This window comes from Notolepis coatsorum (genome assembly GCF_963971535.1).
Source record: "Notolepis coatsorum genome assembly, chromosome: 18".
NCBI lineage: Eukaryota > Metazoa > Chordata > Actinopteri > Aulopiformes > Paralepididae > Notolepis > Notolepis coatsorum.
In genome coordinates, this window is record NC_140182.1 from 35591703 (window position 1) to 35618501 (window position 26799).

The 26799-nt window shown below is 46.4% G+C and overlaps 1 protein-coding gene across 2 annotated transcripts in view; it reads left to right on the plus strand.

Annotated features, from left to right (window-relative positions):
- Positions 1–26799, plus strand: part of btbd11b (BTB (POZ) domain containing 11b) — a 233383-nt gene that overhangs the window by 172037 nt on the left and 34547 nt on the right. The window contains exons 4-9 of one of the 2 annotated variants that reach the window (XM_084335035.1): positions 2699–2851; positions 12180–12345; positions 14687–14776; positions 19917–20018; positions 22166–22259; positions 23770–23905. In XM_084335035.1, coding sequence (XP_084191161.1) covers positions 2699–2851; positions 12180–12345; positions 14687–14776; positions 19917–20018; positions 22166–22259; positions 23770–23905 — 741 coding nt within the window. The remainder of the gene's footprint in view (positions 1–2698; positions 2852–12179; positions 12346–14686; positions 14777–19916; positions 20019–22165; positions 22260–23769; positions 23906–26799) is intronic. The other variant, XM_084335036.1, reaches the window with a different exon arrangement.

Below are 26799 nucleotides of genomic sequence, written 5' to 3' on the forward strand. Positions count from 1 at the left end.
GAGTTAATGAGATTTGAATGGCATTAAGAATCCTATTAAAAGATATAAAACCTTGATACAACTCAAATCCCTTAAATGTGATTGCTATGTTTCAGGAGACTCACTTAAGTCTCAGTCACAGGTGCAGGCTTGTGCACCACCGCTAGATGTGACATAATTATCATGTTTGTACGATAAAACAGGACTGAAACAGAGAATAGAGGCTACTAGAATGAAGGGACTAAAATATATCCCTTTGTTAAAAACAAAGACAGTCTAATGTTCACGCAGACCATGAGGGGAGATATGTAATAGTAAATGGCCTCTTTACAGATTCAGAAAATTTCAGGCACAGTTATCAGTTACAGATGTGCGGCATATGGTCAGCCCGGGATTCGGGAATAAAATACTCTCTATTCAAACCCACATCATTAATTCCGACTCTAGAATAGACTGCCTTCTTATATCTTCAAATCTTATTCAAAACGTGATTGACACTCGAATCAATAGCATTCTGGTGAGTGACCATGCAGCCCTCTCTGTTCCATTTTCCCTCCTTCCATTTTCAACCTTTGCAAAACCAAACAATGGCGACTTAAAACTCTCCTTCAACTTCAACTTCAAACTACTTTATTTTCCTTTCGGAACTTCATTTGTGCAGTGTGTGTGTTAAAAGACAAACATACAGTCACAATACATAGACACTCATCACTATAAAAAACACCAACTACATTAAAACAACAGTAAAAAACACCACTATAAAAAACACCAACTACATTAAAACTACAGTACTTAAAAGCATGATATATTAAAATCCATATGGAGCAATTCTATATGTATATAAATAATAAATAATAATAATAATAATAATAATAATAATAATAATAATAATAATAATAATAATAATAATAATAATAATAATAATAATAATAATAATAATAATAATAATAATAATAATAATAATAATAATAATAATAATAATAATAATAATAATAATAATAATAATAATAATAATAATAATAATAATAATAATAATAAATAATTATTATAATAATAATAATAATAATAATAATAATAATAATAATAATAATAATAATAATAATAATAATAATAATAATAATAATAATAATAATAATAATAATAATAATAATAATAATAATAATAATAATAATACAGATGATATGCATCCATCAGGTGGAAGGGGAGTCTATTGTTAAGTAGTCCAATGTCCTGGGGGCGGGGGGGGGCCTAGGCGTTCAACAGTCTGATGGAGGTAGGCACGAAGCTAACTAAGCCACCGAAGCTCTGTATCGGCGGCCTGAGGTCATGTGTGTGTTGTCCTCAACTATTTGAGAGGCCTTCTTAACTGTCCGTTTCTTGTGGATGCTGCTGAGTGGCTCCTGGTCCTTCCCAATGATCTTTTCCTTTTCCAACCCTTGCAAAACCAAACGATGGTGACTTAAGACGTCTCTCCTGAAGAGTAAAGTCTTTGTCTCCCACATAGGAAACAGAATTACAGAATCTTTTTTAAATAGGGGGCGATGGCGGCTCAAGAGGTAGAGCGGTCGCGGCGGTGAGGTTCCCGGTTAGATTCCGGCTCCTCCCGGGTTAGTGCGTCAACACTTAACCCCCTAACTGCTCCCAATGAGCAGGTCGGGCACCTTTGCGGTGGTGGTCGCCTCCGCCATCGGTGTGTGAATGTCCGAGTGAACGTGAGGCATAACCCTTTCACTGCCACACTACAGAAGGTTAACCCTTTCACTGCCACACTACAGAAGGTTAACCCTTTCACTGCCACACTACAGAAGGTTAACCCTTTCAATGCCACACTACAGAAGGTTAACCCTTTCACTGCCACACTACAGAAGGTTAACCCTTTCACTGCCACACTACAGACGGTTAACCCTTTCACTGCCACACTACAGACTGTTAACCCTTTCACTGCCACACTACAGACGGTTAACCCTTTCACTGCCACACTACAGACGGTTAACCCTTTCACTGCCACACTACAGACTGTTAACCCTTTCACTGCCACACTGCAGACGGTTAACCCTTTCACTGCCACACTACAGACGGTTAACCCTTTCACTGCCACACTACAGAAGGTTAACCCTTTCACTACCACACTACAGAAGGTTAGTGAAAGGGTTAACCCTTTGGTAGTGTGGTAGTGAAAGGGTTAGGTTGCAGTCCATTTACCAGCGTCGTCTCTGACTACCGTATGGGAGAAGCCTGCGAGGCCTTCAGGGCCATCTGTAGAGGATGATTGTTTCTTCCATTCCCTGTGAATTGTGTTCCAACAATAGCAATCTTGCTGTTGGCACCAACCCAAAATCAACCAAACAATCATCTGCGTTTATTAGTTTGATCACGTAACTCCGGCGCCACGTCGACATCAGTGCCATGAAATCACTCGGCTCTATTAGGAATAGAGTTTTGCCAGATATGACATAAAACAACAAGGTTTGAAGGTTGAAGGTTGTTTTCCATCATGAGATCATTTATATCTGGGCCCCAATTAAATCAGTACATTTTCATTTGATTGAATATATAAAAAAAAAAGGGGGAAGACATCTTAGGTAATTCTCTCCAGATGCTGGAATTGTGTATCGATAAAAGTAGCAAATAAATAAACAAATAATTATGTGATTTGATGTAGTGGCCGAAGCAGTTTTATGGATCTGGTAGTCACATGTGTCTCTGTCTCCCCCCGCAGGCCGTTCCTGGTGCTGCCTCCTCTGATGGAGTGGCTCCGCGTGGCCGTGGCTCACACAGAACACAGACGCAGCTTCTCCGTGGACAGTGACGACGTCCGGCAGGCCGCCAGGCTGCTGCTGCCTGGGGTGGACAGTGAGCCGCGACAGCTCAAGTATGGCTACCAGCACCGTGCACACACACACACACACACACACGCACGCACGCACGCACGCACACACACACACACACACACACACACACACACACACACACACACACACACACACACACATGCACGCACACGCACACACGCGCACACACACACACGCACACACACCTATGAGCTGCTAAGTGCATGCATGCAAGTACTGTACTTAAGTACATGTATGAGGTATTTCATACCGTATTTGTACTTTACGTGAGTAATTCCACTTTGAGGAACTTTGTAATTTTACTCCACTACATTTAACTGAATCCACCAGTTACTAGTTACTTTGAAGAAAAATATCAGAGCAGCATAACTGGACCACATACCACTTTAACATAACCTTTAATCAGAGCAGCATCACTGGACCACATACCACTTTAACATAACCTTTAATCAGAGCAGCATCACTGGGACCACATACCACTTTAACATAACCTTTAATCAGAGCACCATAACTGGACCACATACCACTTTAACATAACCTTTAATCAGAGCAGCATCACAGGACCACATACCACTTTAACATAACCTTTAATCAGAGCAGCATCACTGGACCACATACCACTTTAACATAACTTTTAATCAGAGCAGCATCACTGGGACCACATACCACTTTAACATAACCTTTAATCAGAGCAGCATCACTGGACCACATACCACTTTAACATACTGTAACCTTTAGAGGTCAATGGCTCAAGGGTTGAATGCTCCCAATGACTGGAATACACAACATTATGTAGAACGCATACTTTTAGTACATTCAATATCAAATACTACAACTTTTATTTAAGTAGAATTTGGAATGGAGGACTTTTACTTTTACCAGAGTAAATGGTAAAAAAAAGCTGGTTAATTTTACTTAAGTAAAGGAACTGTGTACTTCTTCCACCACTGCTGATAACGTAAGGTTATGTATATAACCAAGTTCTATGAATACTGGTGACGCTCAGCGTCATCTGCACTAACCTCACTTCGTGCACAGCACTGAATAAAAATCCACAATGTACCTTTACATACCAGCATCTGTCTGGCCACACCCCTATCCGCTTACCTTCATAAGCAGGTGTGTGGTCACCTACTCGCCTCCTTCCCAAACTTTCACCACAAGGCGAGGTCAAGGGCCGCAGTGGCGTCCTGACGCTGAGCGTCACCAGTATTCATAGAACTTGGTTATATACATAACCTTACGTTCTATATCATACTGGCTCCGCTCAGCGTCATCTGCACTACAGGAGCTGAGCGGGAGCCAGAAGCTCGACAAATGTACCCCGCTGAGGCCCCCCACAACCATCAGACCGGAGAGGACCGAGCCCCCCGACCCTCCCTAATGGAGGATACCCTCCCTATTGGAGGACGGGAGGGAGACGGATCCGACCGTGCGAAGAGAAACTCGAGCAACTCAACGCACAGATTGAGCAGACCGTGGCTTGACCCCACGACTACGCGCACGCACAACCCGCATGCCACCAGGGAACGAACGGAAGGAACAACCCTCGTTACTGCCCCCAAAATCAAGGGGTCAAGAGCAAACTCAACCCCGTGGCAAGGCCGTAGCAGCGGAGCGCGAAGGAAGACCCAGACCCACTGAAGGGACTGGATCCCCTGGAAAAAAGGGGCCCGGAGAGGTCAATGACGCCAAAGCATCAAGACCTCACCAGGCGGTCACTTAGTGACACCGCCCCCCACATCGCCAGCGTATTCGGACAGGGCCCCTCCAAGAGCGGGCCCTTCCCCCCACTAGTACGCCGCCTGGCACACTGACCCTGCAACACAGGCAGTCAGCATGGCCGTAACTTGAAGCACTCAAAAGGCTAAACTATAGCGGAAGCAGGCAGCGCACCGGGGAGACGACCCCAGAGGGGTCGATCCCTTAAACCAGGCAGCAGGCTTTAGACCCGAGCCTGGAGCACTGCGGACGAGACAGGCGCCAAAGGGGTCAACTGAAAACAGCACCCCGGCGGAAGGGGCGTATGCTGGCATTGTTGCGCACCATGACAAAGCCTCCACCAAAAAAAAACCACCCAGAGGGGTCGAGGCAGAGAAGCACGATTGGCAGATGTCATGAACGTGCAGGGGCACACTCAACCGGGTAACCCGGGAGTTGACTCTGCTCCAACACACCAGGGAATCAACCACCCTCTTGGTACCACATGCGGTGGTTGTTCCTATAACCCCTCAAGAAAAAACTCCAAAACACACCTGCGGGTATACACTGGCTATACCGCAGTACAAGTGTTTCAGTTTTCAAAAAGGGTTATTCCAGGCCTACGGGTCAACGAAACATTACTTTGGACCGGGCCCGGCGGCTCGGGAAGCACACAGGGTCACCAGAGGAGGTCCAGAAGACCACCCCAACAGCCCCCTCTTCGCCATGCGTGAGAGAGGAGCGAAAAGAAAGGAGAACCAGCCCTTTCATGATAGTGCCAGGTACAACCTGTACCCAACAAAGGGTCTCCATAACGCCCAACCCTGTGACACCCGGGCCGACCCGGCATTTTTTCCCCCGAAAAAAGCACAAGTCCCTCAGGGTACCAGAACAGCAGATCTGCGTCCCCGGTGGACAACGGGTTAACTGACCTGGACCAGCGTGACCAGAACCAGTCCCGTGCCCTAACCACGCCGACATCCCCACTCCAGGAGAGGGGGTAGGTATGCGTGTCAATCTAAAACATGAAAAGAGGGCGCCACCCAGACGGTCCCATTCGTACCGCACTCAGTGGCCCACCCCAAGGGCGTGAGACCCCTCTACCTATGTTCTGATCTATTCCGTTAACATCCCCCAGATATGAACGAGAATCCGTCGAGACCCAGTAACAGGCGCTCGGAAGAGGAAAAAAAAAACCATCCCAGTTGCCCTATAAAAACGCTGTTTTAATAACGAGCAACCAAGGCGTACTAGCCTCCTGCGTGATTCTTATCAGAAAACACCCCGAGCCAGCACTATGTACGCGTCGAGACCCAAACACATCAATGGATAGTCTAACCAGACACCAGACATTGGTCCTTCAAGTCGCCTGGGAGAACGACAAGGAGTTGTCGTGCTTCATATTCTTCACTCTTTTATTATTAAAAAGAAAGAAACACCGACTGACATGAATCCCACGTGCCGCGGCTGAGGGTAAAACAATTTTACATTCTTACATCCCGCCACCCTCACCACAGAGAGGAGACGGGAATCCTCAGAGAGACTTCCCACGTGAGCCACAGATTGAAAAGTCGCGGTTTGATTGATTGATTGATTGATTGATTGATTGAATTGATTGATTGATTGATTGATTGATTGAAAACTTTATTAACAGATTGCAGAATGGGTACAGTACAGTACAGCTCAATACATACAATTGTTAAGGGGATGCAGACCAGAGAAAGACTTTCGTCTTGTTTACATCAGGGTCCCCCATTTTCAATTCATCGTAACATATGTGACATACATGACATACCGATAGACAGTACTGCTACATCTATACATTTATGACATACCAGATTTGCAATTACAGTACTGTTTGTGATACAAAAAGAGTCCAGAAAGAAAAGAGTATATACATTAGACGTAGAAACTGTACATTGGATTGGGTAGGTGGGGGTGGGGGGGGACTGTACATTGGAGGTGGATGGGTGGGTGGGGGGGGGGGGGGTTGGGTAGGAGTGGGGGGGGGGGGGTTGGGTAGGAGGGGTGGGTGGGGGACACTGTACACCTGTACAAACAAACACTGTACATTGGATTATTGACAAGACCATACTTGGTAATTTACTGTACATTGGAGGGGGTTGTGTTCGGACATTTACAGGGGCCAGTTTCGAGTTGCAGTCTCCCTTAGGTGTTTTTTGAGAGTGTTTTTGAAAGTGGGTAGTGATTCACATTCCTTTACAGCTTTGGGTAGGGCGTTCCACATTGATGTGGCATAATTGCGAAACGTGTTTAGTCCCTTGTTTGAGCCGAATCTGGGTTTAACGTGATTTGTGGAGCTCCCTCTGGTGTTGTGATCGTGGTATTCACTGACCTTTGGGAAGTATTTTGTCATGTACATGGGTACCTTGGTCGTGTAGTGTATCTTGTAGACCAGGCCCATTGCAAGTTGCTGTACTCTGTCGTCTACTCTAAGCCATCCTAGGTTGTCAAAGTGGGCAGGGGTGAGGTGGGTTCTAGGAGTAAGGTCAAGCAGTAGTCTGACCAGTTTGTTTTGAGATGTTTGTAATTTTGTTTTTAGCGCCTTTGAGGTGCTTTGGTACCATGAGGTGCAAGCATAGTCGTAGTACCCTTGAATGAGTGCTCCTGCTAGAGTCTTCAGGGTATTCTTGTTTACCAGTGAGGAGATCCGGTACAAGAATCGAGTTCGTTGGTTGACTTTTTTTATTACATTGGATGCCATTTTGTCACAGGAAAGATTTGCCTCTAGGATGGAACCCAGGTAGGTAATATCTTCTTTCCTTGTGACAATATTGTCACCCACTGTAACTGAGAAGCCGTCGGTCTTGCTGAGTTTGTTATTTGAACCGAAGAGAATGGACTCTGTTTTGCCCATGTGTAATGATAGTTTGTTATCAGCGAGCCATATGCAGATTTTGCCTAGTTCTGAGCTGAGGGTTTTTTCAATCTGTAACTTGTCCTTGTCAGAGACCAGCAGGGCTGAGTTGTCCGCAAACAGGAACAAGTTGCAGTCACAAGCTGACGACATGTCATTTGCATAAATTAGGAACAGTAGCGGACCTAGTATGCTTCCTTGTGGAACACCACAGCTTACTGTGAGGGGGGGGGGTAGGGTACCGTTTACCTCCACCATCTGCTCTCTCCCCTCCAGGTAGGATTGCATCCAGCTCACTGATAGACTATCAAAACCAATTGCTTTTAGCTTGTCAATCAGAATGGTGTGATTGACAGTGTCGAAGGCCTTTTGTAGGTCCAGCATGACCATGCCGCAGTATTTGCCCGCGTCCACCTCTTGTTTGATGTGGTCGTTTAAATAGAGAAGGCATGTGTCAGTGGAGTGGGATGTTCTGAAGCCAGATTGGAATTCGTAGATTCGATTTTTTTCCGCAAGGTATTTTTCAACCTGTTCGTATAAAATTTTTTCCATGACTTTCGAGATGGAGGTAAGGATAGAAACAGGGCGGTAGTTTCCTGGGTCTAATTTACTGCCTTTTTTGTGCAGAGGGGTCACTCTCGCAATTTTGAAGTCCTTGGGGACGTTTATGGAGAGGTTTATTATGTGTGTGATGACTGGGGTGATGGCGGCTGCTGAGTCTCTGAGGAATTTGGAGGGGATGTTGTCATGGCCAGTGGCCTTGTTGGGTTGGAGGGCGCTCAGTTTTTTGAGTACCTCATCTGTTGTTACCATTTCCAGTTTGAAGTCGTCTTTGTGGACCCCTAGGTTCTTGTAGTATGCTACTATGTGTTCTACCCCATAATGCCCTGAGTGGGAGGGTAGTTTGTTTACCAGTGTTGTGGCTATGTTTGTGAAGAAACTATTTAAGTAATTGGCTACATCCAGATTTTCTGTGATGAGCGTGTTGTCTGTCTTTATGTTTATGTTTGAGAATCTGGTTTTAAGTTTTTTACTGCAGCCTAGTTGGTTATTGAGTAATTTCCAAAGTTCACGTGTTTTGTTTTTGTTTTCCTCGGTTTTGTCATTGATGAAATTTTTTTTTGCTGTTTTGATCATGGAGTTTACATCATTTCTTAGTCTGTTTCTTTCACATTGAGTCATGTGACCAACAGACTCAAGTCACACGTATATCGAGCGTAGTAGAACAGTAAGTTCCTACGCTCTGCCCCGACAACTTGACAATGACAGACCCTACATACGGGTCTGAAAAAACTCACGGAAGCCGTCGTCCAATAGAAACGTGCCTAGTGACGTTTTCTATGACGGGGGGAAACCCATGACCCAACCGCCCGTGATAGGTGCGGAGTCAGGGAAACCCTTCCCCCCCCCCCCGTGCCAAGCTGCCTAACAGCTTGGCCCTGACCGAATGAAAAGAGAGTCCAAGAAACCCCCTGACCAATCAGAAGAGGGAAGGAGGGGTTTATCCGGTACCCCCTCGCAAGCCCAACCCTTGCATACGACAACAACAAAATAGCTATATGATACCTTAAGTAGCCAGTATGCTAATGAACAGCGCAAAGCTAATTCAATGCACGCTAGCCACAGACACGTCTGTAGTGTGAACAGGGTTTATAACAAGGCCAAGTTATGTATGTGTGAACCCGACACCCGTGTTTATGTTGCAAGACACAGAAAATCTGATAGAGAGAGAGAGCGGCCTGAACCGCGGTACCTTTTCACACACAAGCATTACTGCAGACCAACACAATAGTGTTGTGGCTCAATATCACTGTTTAAGCAACAGAGCACACAACTAACCTCTACCTTTATGTGAAGATTCAGGTAGAGGCAGAAAAAACCTTTTTCAACCGAGTGTAAGCTGCAGGCCTTGCTTAAGCTCTAACATGAATGTAGCGACCAACAAGACTTAAAGTCTAGCCCTCCTATCAAACCCACACTAGCGAAAGGTTCACACGTCGTATCCCCATCATATGTTTGGTGAATAAACACACAGTTTGTAACAAAAAATCCTTTTAGGAGGGACTCTTTATTTCTTATAAACAAAATCATATTTGGGCCAGGAAGGGAACAGGGGGGGACCACAGAGGGAAAAAGTTATTACTTTCAGCGACGCCTGCCACGAGCTGCTCGGGACTTGCCACCCCGGGGAGCCCCGGAGGGACGGTAAACGATAGGAGGCTGGTCACGACGATCCCTACCGTCACCTCCGGGCGTAGATGGGCCGGCTGCAGTGGCGGAGGCGCCTTCTCTCCTCCTGGCCTTCTTTGCCGAAGGTCCAGCAGTGGCGGTGGTAGCAGCGGCGGCTACGGCGGCGGAACCCCGACGACGAGCCTGCCGTCTGACTCCACCGGCGACATCAGGCGGGGGGAAATGAGGCTGGAGCACGGAACGCTCCTCCTGCATCTCCCTGCAGGTTGAGGTCATCAATTGCAGTGCCGACCCGAAAAGTCCAGCATCGGAGAGGGGTGCCGTCAGAAGTGGAGTCCTCTTCTTCTCCGGCACACGCGCCTGCTCCAGCCAAAGGTGGTGCTGGACTAGAGTGGCCAGGGCGCGTACTTTCCCAGCGGCTATGGCCTGCGGCTGGATCAGATGCAGGATGGCTCCTGCCGACTGGGCGAGCTGATCATGTTGCAAATCAGTCAGCTCCATACCGCCCGTCAGTATCCCGGACATGAATCTTGCCATCTGCGCGATGTTAGAAGTGGCAGCCAGAGATTGCGTCGCGGAAATAAATGACTGGTCACTCCAGAAAGCCAACCGCCTCGCCGATTTCCCTTGGGGAACCGGCTTCCATAACGGCTCCCACACCACCTCAGGACAAAGGAGCGCTGCCATCGGCCTATGAAGCCGAGGCACGCCCTCCTTCATGCCTTCTACCAAACCCACCACCCTCGTGACTTGCACGTAGGCGGGGGTGAGGCCCATGATGTGGGAGACCACCTGTCCCTGACGGACGTAGGCCTCCATTGAGGGGTAAAATGGACAGACAACGTCCATCCCTCTCACAGGACGGCGTTGCCATAGATGACCTATGAGATCGTCAGGAATAGGAACAGGCAGTGGCTGCGGCAGCGGCACACCGTTTGCGACTGCCGCCGCCGCCATGAGCTCGGGGAACAAAGCATGCAGTTCCCCCTGCATACTTTCCCCCACCGAGCTCGCGTCCCTCACATGCAGCAGACTACTGGTTACAGAGCCACATTCTGATGTGGCTGATAGCAGGGCACCCCGCCGCCGAGTCGGAGGTTCTAACCCAACATCTGCGTACGAGGAACCCCAAGGAGACCTCTCACCCCCCTCCAGTGTTACCTGGACGGGCGGCGGACATGTCTCCACCGGGGTGTCGAACAAGAACCCGTCCGCTTCTACCATGTAGTCCTCTGTTTCCATCGGCCATGGAGAATCAGACGCATCCTCATCCGGCTCCAGCAACTCACCAAAACCAGGCCGTTCGCGTCTACAAGCCACCATCTTGCGACGGGAGCGAGCCGACGCAAAAAGTTTGCGTCTCAAATCCTCCGCCACCAGAGGAGCCGGCCGCCCAACAGCGGACGACTCTCCGGAGGCAAAGGAACCAGAGCCGGAACCAGGCCATCGCACAGGAGACGGCGCTGGTGCACCAGCTCCTTGGAGAGGCAAACTATCTATCGGACGCCTACCGGGCGCGGCTGCCGACCACGAAAGACGCCTCAACCCCGCTCTAAGACGCACAACAGAGGAGGCAATGGAGAACCGCTGGTGAAAGGTGACGTTGCTAGCGCGACCCTCCGAGGTAAACATTATGACTTAGCTTTTTTCTTTAAAAATGTATGAGAGAAAGAAAAAAGCAAGAAAAAATGTAAACACGTAACTCAACTTTCTTCAGCTAACAACCTCGTCAAGTGGGGTATACAACAGGCACTTCCTTGTGGTGAAAGTGAAGAAGGAGGCGAGTAGGTGACCACACACCTGCTTATGAAGGTAAGCGGATAGGGGTGTGGCCAGACGGATGCTGGTATGTAAAGGTACATTGTGGATTTTTATTCAGTGCTGTCCACGAAGTGAGGTTAGTGCAGATGACGCTGAGCGGAGCCAGTATGATATAGAACTGATATTTACTGATGTGATGTGGTCTGTATAATGTACGTCTGTTTTCTATTGCAATGCTGTTGTGCAAGTACCCAAACAAAACCTGCATGACAAAAATAAACAAGCACAGAAACTTGCACAGCTAGACAGACACATAATCAGTTCTGCCCAGCTAGACAGACACATAATCAGTTCTGCCCAGCTAGACAGACACATAATCAGTTCTGCCCAGTTCTGCTCATTGAACCAATGTTGACAAATGGAAAAGAGAATCGGCATCATCAGCCAATATGTTTGCTGATATATATCTGCCAAGTTTTGCTCCTTGGACCTATGCCATTAAATAACAAGATAACAAGTCGCCGATACATTGTGCATCCCTAATGACAACCATGACACCCCCCACCACGCACGTACACTCACACACACACAAACACACACGCTCTCGCACACACACACGTCAACACACACTTACCCACTTAATCACACGCACACATACACATAGTCACACACAAACGCACGCACAAGCACGTCGTACACACACATTCACACTCGAGAAGTCAATGACACAAAGCGTAAAAGTCTCACTTACTTTGTTACCCTTCACCCCACGTCTCATGTGAGTCACTGCTGTGTGTTGGCTGGTGTTTGCCCTTCAGAACAGACGACTGTTTCTGTGCGTCGAGGAAGCTTGACGCTGCCTCCACGGAGGCCAAGTTCCTCCAGGACCTGGGCTTCAGGATGCTGAACTGTGGCCGGACCGACCTGGTGAAGCAGGCCGTCAACCTGCTGGGGCCTGAGGGCATCAACAGCATGAGCGAGCAGGTCAGACACACACACACACACGTATATATACACATGTATATGTAACGGTAGTTATATCGTCACCGTAACCCTTTCACTGCCACGTGACAGAAGGTTAAACCTTTACTATCACACAACCGACGGTCGCCGTGAAAGGGTTAACCGTTTGGTAGTGCGGCAGTGAAAGGGTTAAACTTCGATGCCCCGAGGGAGTTTCGAACCTGCTGTCTGCCGCACCACGGGTCGACAGCACAGACCGCTATACCAAGAGGTGAATTCACTGCTTTGCAACGTGTCTGTGTGTCTTTTAAGGGAGAGAGTGAGTTTAACCCATAGTAGCACCGCTACTCGCCACAGTCACTTCACAACATCTGAAGTCCATCGTGACTGCGCCTCGCGGTACCATCCGTTACATATACATACACACATACATACACACACACACACATATATATAGATCCCCCGGACAGGCAGGACAAATCTGGGCTGGGGAAGTGAATGAATAACTCTCTCCCATACCCTTAACACCAACCGCTGAAGTGCCCTTGAGCAAGGCACTAAACCCCCAACTGCTCCAGTGGAGTTGCTCAGTGGCCAACGGCGTCAGACTGTGGTTGTACTGGGCAGCTCCCAGGTGTGAATGGAACTGTGTGAATGTGAAGCAGGGCGTAGCTGAAAAAGAGCATCTGTGCTCAGCTAACCTACCCTGGGTAAATAAAGGTAAAACATTAAAAACATACTGTACATACTATACACACATATACAGTATACACACATATATACACACATACACATACACACATATACACACACACACACACACACACACACACACACACACATGTGAACTCACTCATTCACACACTTTGCATGCATACATACACAGAATGTGCATCTGTGTAAGCACACAAACACACACACACACACACACACACACACACACACACACACACACACACACACACACACACACACACACACACACACACACACACACACACACAAAAACATTGCCTGGGGGATCTGTTCGTCACACATATGCTGTTAGCATGTATGGCTGCATAGGACATGGCTCAGTCACCCACAGACCGCTGCTGGTATGTGAGAAGCCCTCCCTAATGTTCAGTACCAACTCACTGACCTGCAGATTGCTTAGCCATATGAAACCTAGCTATAAGAAACTCATGTTTTCTTCATACACACCCAATTCTATTTCAGTGCTACTGCTAGCATGCCTATGATAAAACCACAGGAGTACTATAGTGATTCACCTTACATTTCTATAATATTCCACTACAGAAAGGTGAATCCCTACAGTATGTATGTGGTAAATCTATAGTGTGTATGGAAGAAAACACAGTAACACTATGAATCGCTATCGTATTTATGTGGTAACTCTAGTGTATTAAAGAAACACAGGACGACTTTGAATCACTACAGTAATAATAATAATAAAACTTTATTTGTATAGCACCTTTCATACAGAAACTGCAGCTCAAAGTGCAGAAAAAAGAAAAAAGTCAGACATCAAATGAGCACATAAAGTGCAGACATATAAAATCACAGTTTTTCACATTAGGATCTAACCTCCCAACCGGCCACCTTGTTTATGGTTTGATTCAGTTTTAAAAATAGACAATAGACAAATGTTTAACAGTTTAAAGTTGTCTTTACCTTCTCTGTTTGGTATCCACAGTTTAAAACCTGACAGTCTTCCCTCCAGTATTATCTAAAACCCCCACAGGAATACTGTAGGTGTTACAATAGTTCATTCTAGTGTGAATACCACTGAGCCTAAGACATTGTGTTTCGTCACATTTCCCCACCAGTAGCCCACTGGGAGAATAACCGCCAGTACACACGTCTACCACCAAATGTAATACTCTTTCCAAAAATCATTTCAGTCTGAGGTTTTGTTTTGAACTGCCATCCGCGCTGTGCAGACAAGACAGTTTGGATGTTGATTCTGAGGAGGACCGGGGAAGAAACGGTGACTCCTGCCACCGGGGGCTTTGATCAACGGCACAGTCGTACAGCACCCGCCTCTGAGCTCTCAAGCCGGAGCTCTCGTGATGATTAATGGTGTTTCCTGGAGAGGAACTGTCAAACACAATATATAGAGAGAGCGGTCCAAAGGTTCAGCCTTAGTTCATGTTGTTTTCCTCTTTTTTCTCCTCTTTGAGTGATGATTGTTTGGCTTTTAATTTCAGTGGATGGATTTAACCTACAACACTGTACTCTGTGTCAAAGTCACGGGGCTGTTGCATGTCACTCGGCCGTGAGTTCGACTGTAGATCATTTGAGGTTTTTGGGGGAAATAACAGGCTTCATTCGATGTGTTCTTTAATTTGTGGTTACCTAGGGGATGACCCCGCTGATGTATGCGTGTGTCCGTGGAGACGAGGCCATGGTGCAGATGCTGCTGGATGCCGGAGCGGACATAAACAGTGAGGTCAGTCTACATCATGTCTGGATGCAGTGGGAGAGACAGCCCGCTCTGGGGACTGAGTCTCTACATCATGTCTGGATGCAGTGGGAGAGACAGCCCGCTCTGGGGACTGAGTCTCTTCATCATGTCTGGATGCAGTGGGAGAGACAGCCCGCTCTGGGGACTGAGTCTCTACATCATGTCTGGATGCAGTGGGAGAGACAGCCCGCTCTGGGGACTGAGTCAAAAGGCATTTTGCACAACATATGGATGAAACATGATTGGATGAAACTAAAAAACATTTTGGTTACACAGATTCATCAAAGGTTTCACAGATTGCCACACTTTGTTATTATTGGACATGCTGCGAAACATTTGCTGCCAAAATAAAACTGTCTTTTTGAATTTTTAGATGACTAACTCACACAGTCAGTCACTCGTCCACTCATTCATATACAGTTAGCCGCTCTGCCCCTAGTGGCGACTCACAGGCATGGCAAATTATTTGCATCTACGACACTATGGGCTAGATCCACAAAGAATGGATTGCACAGAGCAAGTTACACCCTTACTTACAATTCATTATGAATTGAAAATGGGGGACCCTGATGTAAACAAGACGAAAGTCTTTCTTTGGTCTGCATCCCCTTAACAATTGTGTGTATTGAGCCATACAGTATTGTACCCATTCTGCAATCTGTTAATAAAACGTTCATTCAATCAATCAATCTGCACGGTGATTGAATGAATGAAAATTGTATTAACAGATTGTAGAATGGGTACAATACAGTACGGCTCAATACACACAATTGTTAAGGGGATGCAGACCAGGGCCCTGTTTCTTGTACCTGGATAACTGAGTTAGCCGGATAACTTTAACTGGATAACTGAGTTAGCCGGACTTTCCGGTTCCCTGTACGTGGATTTTCCAAATCACCATGACAACAGATCCAAAAGTTTGAGCCTGGTCGAAAGCAGAGTTCAAGTTCAAGTTAGCCTGAACCATCGCCACGCCCCCGCAAAGAGGTGACAGCCCGTTTCCTGAAACTATTCCCACAGTCTACGATCTGCATTATATCATTCTGAATTACGTTTTTGTGCTCCATTCTTCCAGAGGGGGCTTTTGAAATGTAAAATAGACCCAAAATGCTGATACTAAATTCACTTTGTCCTAAATAATGCACGTTATATATACCGTGGCGACGGTGGCGCTCGCTCGTGCGATGTACACATTATGTGGTTATTTTAATTGTAACTGGGATTAAGATGTCTGATGAGATGCGCTGTTTGACGGATTTGAGAAATTGAATGAGCCGTTGACGTCACATTAATGAATGAGGATAAAGAGATAAACTTCATTCAAAACAAAGGATATTCTAAACACGGGTCTCTCGTTCATTAATGTATAAACAATGAATTTATCCCATCTGGCACAGTGGCCCAGTGGTAGTGCTCAAGCCTGCCAACCCAGCGACCGGGGTTCAAAACCCGGTGTTTGCAATATGATTTTTTTGAATATAATATTAATGATTATACGCCAAAGTAGCCTGGTTTTAAGTTAAAATATTATAAATCTACATGCACTGAGGATGTCATTCTTTATATAGCTCTCAACGTGCACCAAATTGAATTATTCCTATATTGCAAAAAGAAGGAGACGACTAGGGTCTCGAACCCCGGTCGTCTGTGTGAAAGTCAAAAGAACAACCCGTTAGACCACATTGGAGATAAGTTAAAGATCGACTATACATCAATCAATGGGTAAGAGAGCCGTATCGTAATTCTGTATAACAATTTAACTAATTATTTTCGCTAGCAAGATCTCATTTGATTATTCAATCCAGCAGGCAAGTTTAAAGAAATATAATCTGATTGATTGAGGTAATGAGGGACTTAGAATTAGCCTATAGATAACGCATTTAACTTGTCGGCGAGGCGATTGAGCCGTATTGCAATCTGTCAATAAAGTCTTAAATCAATTAATCAATCAATGCCGTTGAGAATCAGGATCTCTGCCATCGATGCGTGCTGGCTTTTCACCTAAAACGGCCGCGCGCATTTAGCCTGAGTCGCAAGTCTGGCTTGAGTTAACGAGACTGAATCCACCTTCGTGAAACAGGAAAATCCCGGCTTCAAACATCGGGTTAACTGAAGCTGGATAATGACATCTTGATCGACTTAGTTGAACCACGTACAAGAAACAGGGCCCAGAGAAAGACTTTCGTCTTGTTTACATCAGGGTCCCCCATTTTCAATTCATAATGAATTGTAAGTAAGGGTGCAACTTGCTCCGTGCAATCCATTCTTTGTGGATCTAGCCCTTTGTGTCCTTGTTCCATATAGATGGGTTTCCTGTTTGTAAACACACTAGTGTGCTCAAGCCAATCAGCGTTACCCACTGAAACATGTGAATGAACTGCCCCCGACCTGCGCTGAACTGCTGCCATGGGGCTCTTTTTGAATGATCAGAAAGAGTACAGCGGGGCTCTGTGGACAAACCACGGCACTCCCCTGACTAAAAGTAATTTCAAACGACCAACGGCTGGATGCCACTCTGTCAAATCAGCATTGGCTGTGACTGTGGCTCTTTCGCCTGTTACATGGCTAGCCTGGGCGTGGGTTGATTGTTTAGCTCGCTAGCATAGAAATACAAACACCGGTATATTATTGTCTGCCCTGTTGTTTTGACCTTTTCCTTGTTGCACCTCGGGGTCTGACCTGGTCGGGAAACCTGTCTATAATGTAAAATATTTACTGTAATAATTTGCGTTAAAGGAACACGCCAACATTATGGGAAACACGCTTACCGTCTTCTCCAGAGTCAGACAAGCTCACGTTTTAAGCTAGGCTAGGTGATCGGTATCCACTGCCATTCATTTGTGCTAAGCTAGGCTAGCTTGCAGCCGGATAGCTTTCTACTGAACGCACAGAGAGGAAATTGGTATCTATCTTCTTGTCTGACTTTGGAGAAGATAATATTTCCCATAATGTTGCCGTCACCTTTAATACAGACAGGTACAATTAAAATCCAGACGTGGATTATTGTACGTCCTAGTTCCTACTAGGCTTACTCAATATTTAGAGAACCAACCAACAACCCCAGCAATACTACACAAGAGTAAAACATAACACATGGAGTCAGGAACTCCTTTACACATCTTGTTTTCTTCAGTTTGTGTGTGTATTGTGCCATTTTGTGGTTTTGTGTATTGTGCCATTTTTGTGGTTTTGTGTATTGTGCCATTTTGCATTGTCACATGTTGCAGTTATCATTAATGTTCCACGTCAAACTGTGTGGTGTTGTTTAGACTGAACCGGTGCTGTTCATCCTCTCCCTCTTCCTCTCCCCACGCCATGCTGTTTAGTCGATACGTTTCAGTCACCTTCCTCTTCCTCTCCCCACGCCATGCTGTTTAGTCGATACGTCTCAGTCACCTTCCTCTTCCTCTCCCCGCGCCATGCTGTTTAGTCGATACGTTTCAGTCACCTTCCTCTTCCTCTCCCCACGCCATGCTGTTTAGTCTATACGTTTCAGTCATCTTCCTCTTCCTCTCCCCACGCCATGCTGTTTAGTCGATACGTTTCAGTCACCTTCCTCTTCCTCTCCCCACGCCATGCTGTTTAGTCGATACGTTTCAGTCATCTCCCTCTTCCTCTCCCCACGCCATGCTGTTTAGTCGATACGTTTCAATCACCTTCCTCTTCCTCTCCCCACGCCATGCTGTTTAGTCGATACGTTTCAGTCACCTTCCTCTTCCTCTTCCTCTTCCTCTCCCCACGCCATGCTGTTTAGTCGATACGTGGCCTGCCCACTCTCAACGAACCACTCGACGATTTCACTGGCGATGAAACTCCAAACAGACAAGTATCTAGAGCATCATAAACACTCTGTGGAATCTGTGTTTGGAGTTGTTCCCTCGCTGCCTACAGGGAGATTTAGATGAAGTTTTACAAACTCAAATTGAAGTTTCCCAGGAAGCCTGTGGGCGGCTCAGTGGGGATTCTGTGAAATGACCCGGACTGTAATACTCGAGCGTCGAACCATTACAATCCCATCAAACCATCAAATCCACACCTCTAGGGATTGAGAAAGCGGTCCGCTTTGAACCTCGTAATGTATACGACCCCGGTTTTAGGAAAACGTTTAGAAAACCATTAGAATGAAAGTCAGTTGCGTGTGAACTGGGAATCGGACTCCCGGGAGGTGGTGGTCCCGCCTCGCTGGCTTGGTCTTCTTCTGTCAGTCCCCCTGACAGCCTAGCAGCCACTGGGTCAGAATTCATGTCGGTCACGACCCCTGAACAAAGCACAGAGATGACACTTAGATTAGATCTTAATGACCAGTGAGTCAGACATGAGGCAACGTGAGACGCTCTGTGATTGGCTGCGTCCGCGCGCCTTTTCCCCATCGTTATCGTCACAGCCCAAGCGTCGAATCGGAAATTGGCAGAATTATTTGAGCAATTAAGAGATGAGCGGAAAACTAGTCGTTACAGTAATGGCAAACACCCCGACCGTCCCTGGTGCCTTCAAAACACCTCGCTCTCTCTCTCCCACAGCGGGCTTCCAAAATGAAAATTAAAAGTGTTATGTGTGCCTCTGTGTTCTCCTCCAAGTGATTAAACCTGAGAGTAATTTCCCCATCCCGCGTGCCTTTGAGCCTCTTCTTCAAGGCCCTCCCCCCCGCAGAGCCTTTGTGGAGAGAGATGAGTCTTTCGTGCTTTCATCCACGTGTGTCCACGGCAACCCCTCGTGCTCCCGGTGACTTACTTGGTTACTCATTTCATCCATTATAAGTGTCCTAGATCAGAGATAGGGGGCCCCGGCGAGGAGGAGGAGGTCGAGCCGGGTCAGGCCTCAGTGGCAGAGAGCTGAGAGATCAGAGGAAGTGAGAGCTAACCAGACAATCCATTAAGTTCATTAGGAAACTGCCGCCGTGACAGGATGTCCTCCTCTGCCTCAGGGCCACGAGCTAATTATCCTAGTCCTTCTTTCCTTCTTGAGCGCCCCCCCCCCCCCGTCCTCGCCCCCCACCCCGCGGCTGCTTGTGTAACTGCTACAGTGCGTAGGCCGTGTAGTTGTTTTTAATGGCTTTGTATCTCTCTCCCTCACACCTGCCCCCCACCCCCACCTCCTCCCCTACCTACCCGTGTCCCTTCCCCAGGTGCCAAACTCAGTTCACAAGCACCCCTCAGTCTACCCCGAAACGCGGCAGGGGACGCCACTCACTTTCGCTGTGTTACACGGACATGTGCCAGTGGTGCAGGTAGTGACGTCACCTTTATCACCTGTTCTCTCTCTCTCTCTCTCTCTCTCTCTCTCTCTCTCTCTCTCTCTCTCTCTCTCTCTCTCTCTCTCGCTCGCTCTCTCTCTCTCTCTCTCTCTCTCTCTCGCTCTCTTTCTCTCTCTCTCTCTCTCTCTCTCTCTCTCTCTCTCTCTCTCTCTCTCTCTCTCTCTCTCTCTCTCTCTCTCTCTCTCTCTCTCTCTCTCTCTCTCTCTCATACCTCTCACCATCACCGCTTCTGTCATCATGTTCATTAATGTCATCAGAGAGTACGTTGTGGTGATGATGCTGATGATGATGATGATATAAATGATCTGTGTGCTCTTTTGTTTTTCACGTCATTTTGAGTTTCTATGTGCATGCTGGTCATGAATGTGGGTTGAATGGGAAAAAGCTATAATTTTATTTAATTTTTTTATCTTTAAAGGGGCTCGTTTTAAAAGTCAGACAAACAGCGATTCCCAGCAGTCACTTCAGGACAACTTGTCGATTTCGTATTTTACGTGGGAATGGCCCCCGACGACATTTAAAGCCAGTTGAAAACAGAGAGCACGGCGGTTTAATGGCTATTGAGCCGGCTTTGTTTACCCACCAAATGCTCTTTCTGTGGTGTTTTAAAACATTTAAGATCTAATGAGAAAACGCTTGAGCCGGTTTCTATCCGAGTTGATATAGATCAGCGGAAGGAATGTACCAAAGTTAAAGGCGTTCTCTCTCTCAAGTAAATGTTGTACCATTTCACACTCCATTTTCCAAACTGTTTGCTTTAACTGCGAGTAATTTTTCAACCCATTAGCAAACAGACTGAGCTGCGGATAAAGTTCCTTTTTTTTGGGGAGGGGGGGAGATTTATAGGATCATTAGGATCGACTCGCTTACGCATGGTGTCCTCTGCCACTAATGAAATATAGCTGGATGAAAATGCAACGCTAAATGTCTTCAAGCCAGGGCGAGATGATGAGGACCTCGTATCTGCAAAGAAAAGTCAACTTTCTTTGGAACGAGAGACGGGATTTAGGACAACTTGTCTTCGAGTCTCCCGTTGATTCCACCTCATACATGGTTGAAAGTGTAGCATTGGTTTTGAATGTGTTTCAAGGAGGCCAGTGTTCAAGAGACTTACTCAGCATATAAAGCAAAAAGTCTACTAAAAGTATGAAAAGTACATTAAAAGAGATCGTTTTTTTTGCATATTGGGCAAAAAAACGCATAATGTCCAAATCACATCGGTAGCCAACCCATTGAAGATCTAATGTATAGCTTAAAAAATACACAGGTGTCAACTCGAAAATAAGATCAAATCAAATCTTCAAAGCCCGAGTTCACATGGAATTTCCCCCATGCTCTTTACAAGTCAAGAAGAAACATCACAATAGATCCAGAATAAAAACCACCATGAAATCCATATATCCACATATCATTATTATTTTGATTCCTGATAAGTTAACCCTTTATGACATACATCGCGTGGTAGCAGCAGTGATGTAAGCATGTTAGACTTGAAAGGGATTTATTTTTAGAAGCCTCTCTGAATGATCACTCACCAAACCACCTTATAGCTGAAAAGGCTTTGGGCCCATTTCATATTTCTGACAATGAGGCACTCGCCTCCTAATGGGGATATGAAACAAACAGATAACGAACAGTATAACTGGGGACGACAGTGGCTCTGGAGTAGAACGGTCGTCTGGTAGTCGGGAAGGTTCCCGGTCCGATTCCCACGCCTCCCGGGCAGCGTGTCGAAGTGTCCTTGAGCAAGACACTTAACCCCTAATTGCTCTCGATGTGCAGGTTGCCACCTTGCCGTTGGTGTGTGAATGTGCGAGTGAATTGGTGAATGTGAGGAGCAAAAATTGTAAAGCGCTTTGGCTAATATATAAATGTTTACCATTTATAACTGGAGAAACCCAGAATCTCTCACTGCACATCTGAGTATGAGATTGTTACTTACAGTAAGAATAAGTCATCGATGCGCTTTAAAAGGGCTTGTTTGTTAGAAATGTCAGACGTCACTGACACTTATACTTGTCTCCAACTGACGCCTTTATCTTCTCTCTGTTTCCTCATGCGATCCCCCCCCCCTACCCCCCTTCCACCATCACCAACACTGCCAACCCCCACCCCAACAGCTGCTGTTGGATGCCGGGGCGAACGTGGAGGGCTCCCTGCAGGACGGGATGGAGAACTACACAGAGACGCCGCTACAGCTGGCGTCGGCTGCAGGTAAGGAGACGGGGGCCTCGGCACGGGGGGCCACAGTGCGGCTCTGACAGAGCCAACAGTAACGAGCTGACAGCACCAGCTGGCTGCTTATATACAGACAGCTGATCACAGCGGCCCAGAAAGTCAGCGTGGCGATTGGCTAAGTCACGTCCTCGGAGGCGACGCGCTTTCCTGGGAGCTGAGATGATAAATCACTCAGAGATATAAAGATCCAGATAAATGATCAAACCGCTGTCATAAATCAACTCAAATCAAATAAATGTATATGTAAAGCCAGAAATCACAAGTTAATGTCCCCATGGGCCGGACAAGTCTTCTTTAAACAAGTCAAGAAGAAACATCACAATAAATCAAGAACAAAAAAAACCACCTTGAAATCCAAAATAAATGTAAAATAAAGAAATGCAACACTCCCAGACACACCCCAGCGAAGATAAGGGAAAACTCACTAAGAACCTAGCAATAGAAAAAAAGCACCACAGGCAATGTGGAGGAGAGAAACCTTAGAAGGGCCATTCAAGGGGGTGATCCCCCTTCTTGGATGTCTGTGATAGTAGTGTTGCTATGGATGATCGATGGGTGGAGAATAAAACAGGCGAAATAGTTGGTATGTATAAACATATATGTGTAATAAAACACAAATATGTACATGCAATAGCAACTGGGGTACATGAGAACATTTTTTAAAGAGTTAAATAGAATAGAGCTAAGAACAACAACAACAAAAGAAAAAGCATAGGGAAACGAGTGCTAGTATGAAAATAGGATAACGGCTAAATGTCAAGGCTCGGAGCTCAAAATATCAGAGTCATATTCCGTCATCCTCCGTCTCTATTTCTGACACGCCCCTTATTCTCTTCCATTGTCACGCATGGCCTGCTTTCTGTCTAGCACTCTTTCTGATTTCTCTCTCTTGCTCACTTTCTTCCTTTTTCTGTTCCTCCCACTCTCTCTCCCCCGCTGTCTCTCTTTCAATCTCTCTCTCTATCCTTCCCTTTCCCCCTCTCTATCTGTCTCTCTCTCGCTCTCTCTCTCTCTCTCTCTCTCTCTCTCTCTCTCTCTCTCTCTCTCTCTCTCTCTCTCTCTCTCTCTCTCTCTTTTTCTCTCTCTCTCTCCCTCTCTCTTTTTCTCTCTCTCTGTATCTCTCTCTCACTCTCTCTCTCACTCTTTTTCTCTCTCACTCTCGCTATCGCTCTGTCTTTCTCTTTGGTGGTGAAGGAGGCCATTTCTGCTCTAACATTACATTGTAAAGCGATTTCTGTGTCTAGAAAAGCGCTGTTTAAACGATGATTCATTAAGTCATTCTATCCTTCTCTGTTTCTTTCTCTCTCCATCTCTGTTTATTTTTCTCTCTCTGTCTCTCTCCCTCTCACCCCCTCTCTCTCTATGTGTCTTAATCTCTCTCCCTGGCTCTATATTTGTTTTGTTCTTGATTTATTGTGATAAATCTCTCTCTCTCTCTCTCTCTCTCTCTCTCTCTCTCTCTCTCTCTCTCTCTCTCTCTCCACAGGTAACTTTGAGCTGGTGAGCTTGTTACTGGAGCGAGGTGCAGACCCCATGGTTGGCACCATGTACCGCAACGGCATCTCCACGGCCCCACAGGGAGACATGAACTCCTACAGCCTGGCAGCCGCCCACGGACACAGGTACCACACACACACACACACACACACACACACACACACACACACACACACACACACACACACACACACACACACACACACACACACACACACACACACACACACACACACACACACACACACACACACACACACACACACACACACACACACAATATTAATCATTGCTCAGTCTGGCACCTCTCTTCTTTACCTTGGTTTAGGTAATGTGTTTAGCTCTCTCTTTCTCTCTATCTGGCTGTTTCTTCATCTATCTATCTCTCTCTAAAACACACACACACACACACACACACACTGTTGACACAAACACTCATTCACTTACCCTCCTTATTTAGTAAAACTCAGTCTCACTCTCTTTCTAAAACACAAAAGCCTAGAAGAGTGCACTCAGTAGAACACAGTAGAGCCATGAACATCTACATCTAATTACCAGTTGTGTATGGTCTATATACTCTCTCCCTCCCTCTTTCTCTCATGCACAATCATTCTTTATCTCTCTCTATCTTTCTCTCTCTCTGCGGCATCCAATGACAATGGGGTTGACCGCGATTATGATAAGGCATGGGTTAAGTTAAGATGCCAACAACAGAATGTGCCGCATGAGGAACGTTGTGTTTGGCAAAAGAAGTTGCGTTTCAAATATTTGAAAAAAAAAAAATCTAACCCTAACTAACCGTACTGTCATGCACTTGTCCTAATAAACTAACCTACACTGTAGCACTCAACACTTTGATGAACATTGTTGCTCAGCTGATAGAGTTGTGCCCTTCCTGATGGCTTGTCGTACAGAACTTGTAAGTCGCTTTGGATAAAAGCGTCAGCTAAATGACTAAATGTAAATGTAAATGTATGCCAACAACACGTGATTGGTTGATCCAAACTGCAGATTGAAGCCGTTGTTGATCACTTGAGGTCCCTACCGGCAGCTGAGCACTTCTGTTCACTATTAACAATCGCCCTCTTGTGTTCACTATCGCCCTCTTGTGTTCACTATCGCCCTCTTGTGTTCACAATCGCTCTCTTGTGTTAACAATCGCCCTCTTGTGTTCACTATCGCCCTCTTGTGTTAACAATCGCCCTCTTGCGTTCACTATCGCCCTCTTGTGTTCAGTATTGCTCTCAGTATCGCCCTCTTCCGTTCAGTATCGCCCTCTTCCGTTCAGTATCACCCTCTTGTGTTCAGTATTGCCCTCTTCCGTTCAGTATCGCCCTTTTGCGTTCAGTATTGCCCTCTTCCGTTCAGTATCGCCCTCTTCCGTTCAGTATTGCCCTCTTGGGTTCAGTATTGTCCTCTTCCGTTCAGTATCGCCCTTTTGCGTTCAGTATTGCCCTCTTGTGTTCACTATCGCCCTCTTGTGTTCAGTATTGCCCTGTTCTGTTCACTATCGCCCTCTTGCGTTCAGTATCGCCCTCTTGCATTCACTATCGCCCTCTTGCGTTCACTAGCGCCCTCTTGTGTTCACTATCACCCTCTTGCGTTCACTATCACCCTCTTGCATTCAGTATCGCCCTCTTGCGTTCAGTATCGCCCTCTTGTGTTCACTATCGCCATCTTGTGTTCAGTATTGCCCTCTTGTGTTCACTATCGCCCTCTTGTGTTCAGTATTGCCCTCTTGTGTTCACTATCGCCCTCTTGTGTTCACTATCGCCCTCTTGTGTTCAGTATTGCCCTCTTGTGTTCACTATCGCCCTCTTGCATTCACTATCGCCCTCTTGTGTTCAGTATTGCCCTCTTGTGTTCACTATCGCCCTCTTGTGTTCAGTATTGCCCTCTTGTGTTCACTATCGCCCTCTTGTGTTCACTATCGCCCTCTTGTGTTCAGTATTGCCCTCTTGTGTTCACTATCGCCCTCTTGTGTTCAGTATCGCCCTCTTGGGTTCAGTATCGCCCTCTTGTGTTCAGTATTGCCCTCTTGTGTTCACTATCGCCCTCTTGTGTTCACTATCGCCCTCTTGTGTTCAGTATTCCCCTCTTGTGTTCACTATTGCCCTCTTGTGTTCACTATCACCCTCTTGCATTCACTATCGCCCTCTTGTGTTCACTATCGCCCTCTTGTGTTCAGTATCGCCCTCTTGTGTTCAGTATCGCCCTCTTGTGTTCACTAAAGCCCTCTTGTGTTCAGTATCGCCCTCTTGTGTTCACTATCACCCTCTTGCACTCAGTATCGCCCTCTTGTGTTCAGTATCGCCCTCTTGCGTTCACTATCGCCCTCTTGTGTTCACTATCGCCCTCTTGCGTTCAGTATCACCCTCTTGTGTTCACTATCGCCCTCTTGTGTTCAGTATCACCCTCTTGCGTTCACTATCGCCCTCTTGCATTCAGTATCGCTCTTGTGTGTTCACTGTCGCCCTCTTGTGTTCACTATCGCTCTCTTGCATTCACTATTGCTCTCAGTATCGCCCTCTTGTGTTCACTATCGCCCTCTTCCGTTCAGTATCGCCCTCTTGTGTTCAGTATCGCCCTCTTCCGTTCAGTAGTGTCCTCTTCCGTTCAGTATCACCCTTTTGCGTTCAGTATTGCCCTCTTGTGTTCACTATCGCCCTCTTGTGTTCAATATTGCCCTCTTGTGTTCAGTATCGCCCTCTTGCGTTCAGTATCGCCCTCTTGTGTTCACTATCACCCTCTTGCGTTCACTATCGCCCTCTTCCGTTCAGTATATCCCTCTTGGGTTCAGTATTGCCCTCTTGTGTTCAGTATCTCCCTCTTGTGTTCACTATCGCCCTCTTGTGTTCACTATCACCCTCTTGCATTCAGTATCGCCCTCTTGTGTTCAGTATCGCCCTCTTGTGTTCAGTATCGCCCTCTTGCGTTCAGTACCGCCCTCTTGTGTTCACTATCGCCCTCTTGCGTTCAGTATCGCCCTCTTGTGTTCACTATCGCCCTCTTGTGTTCA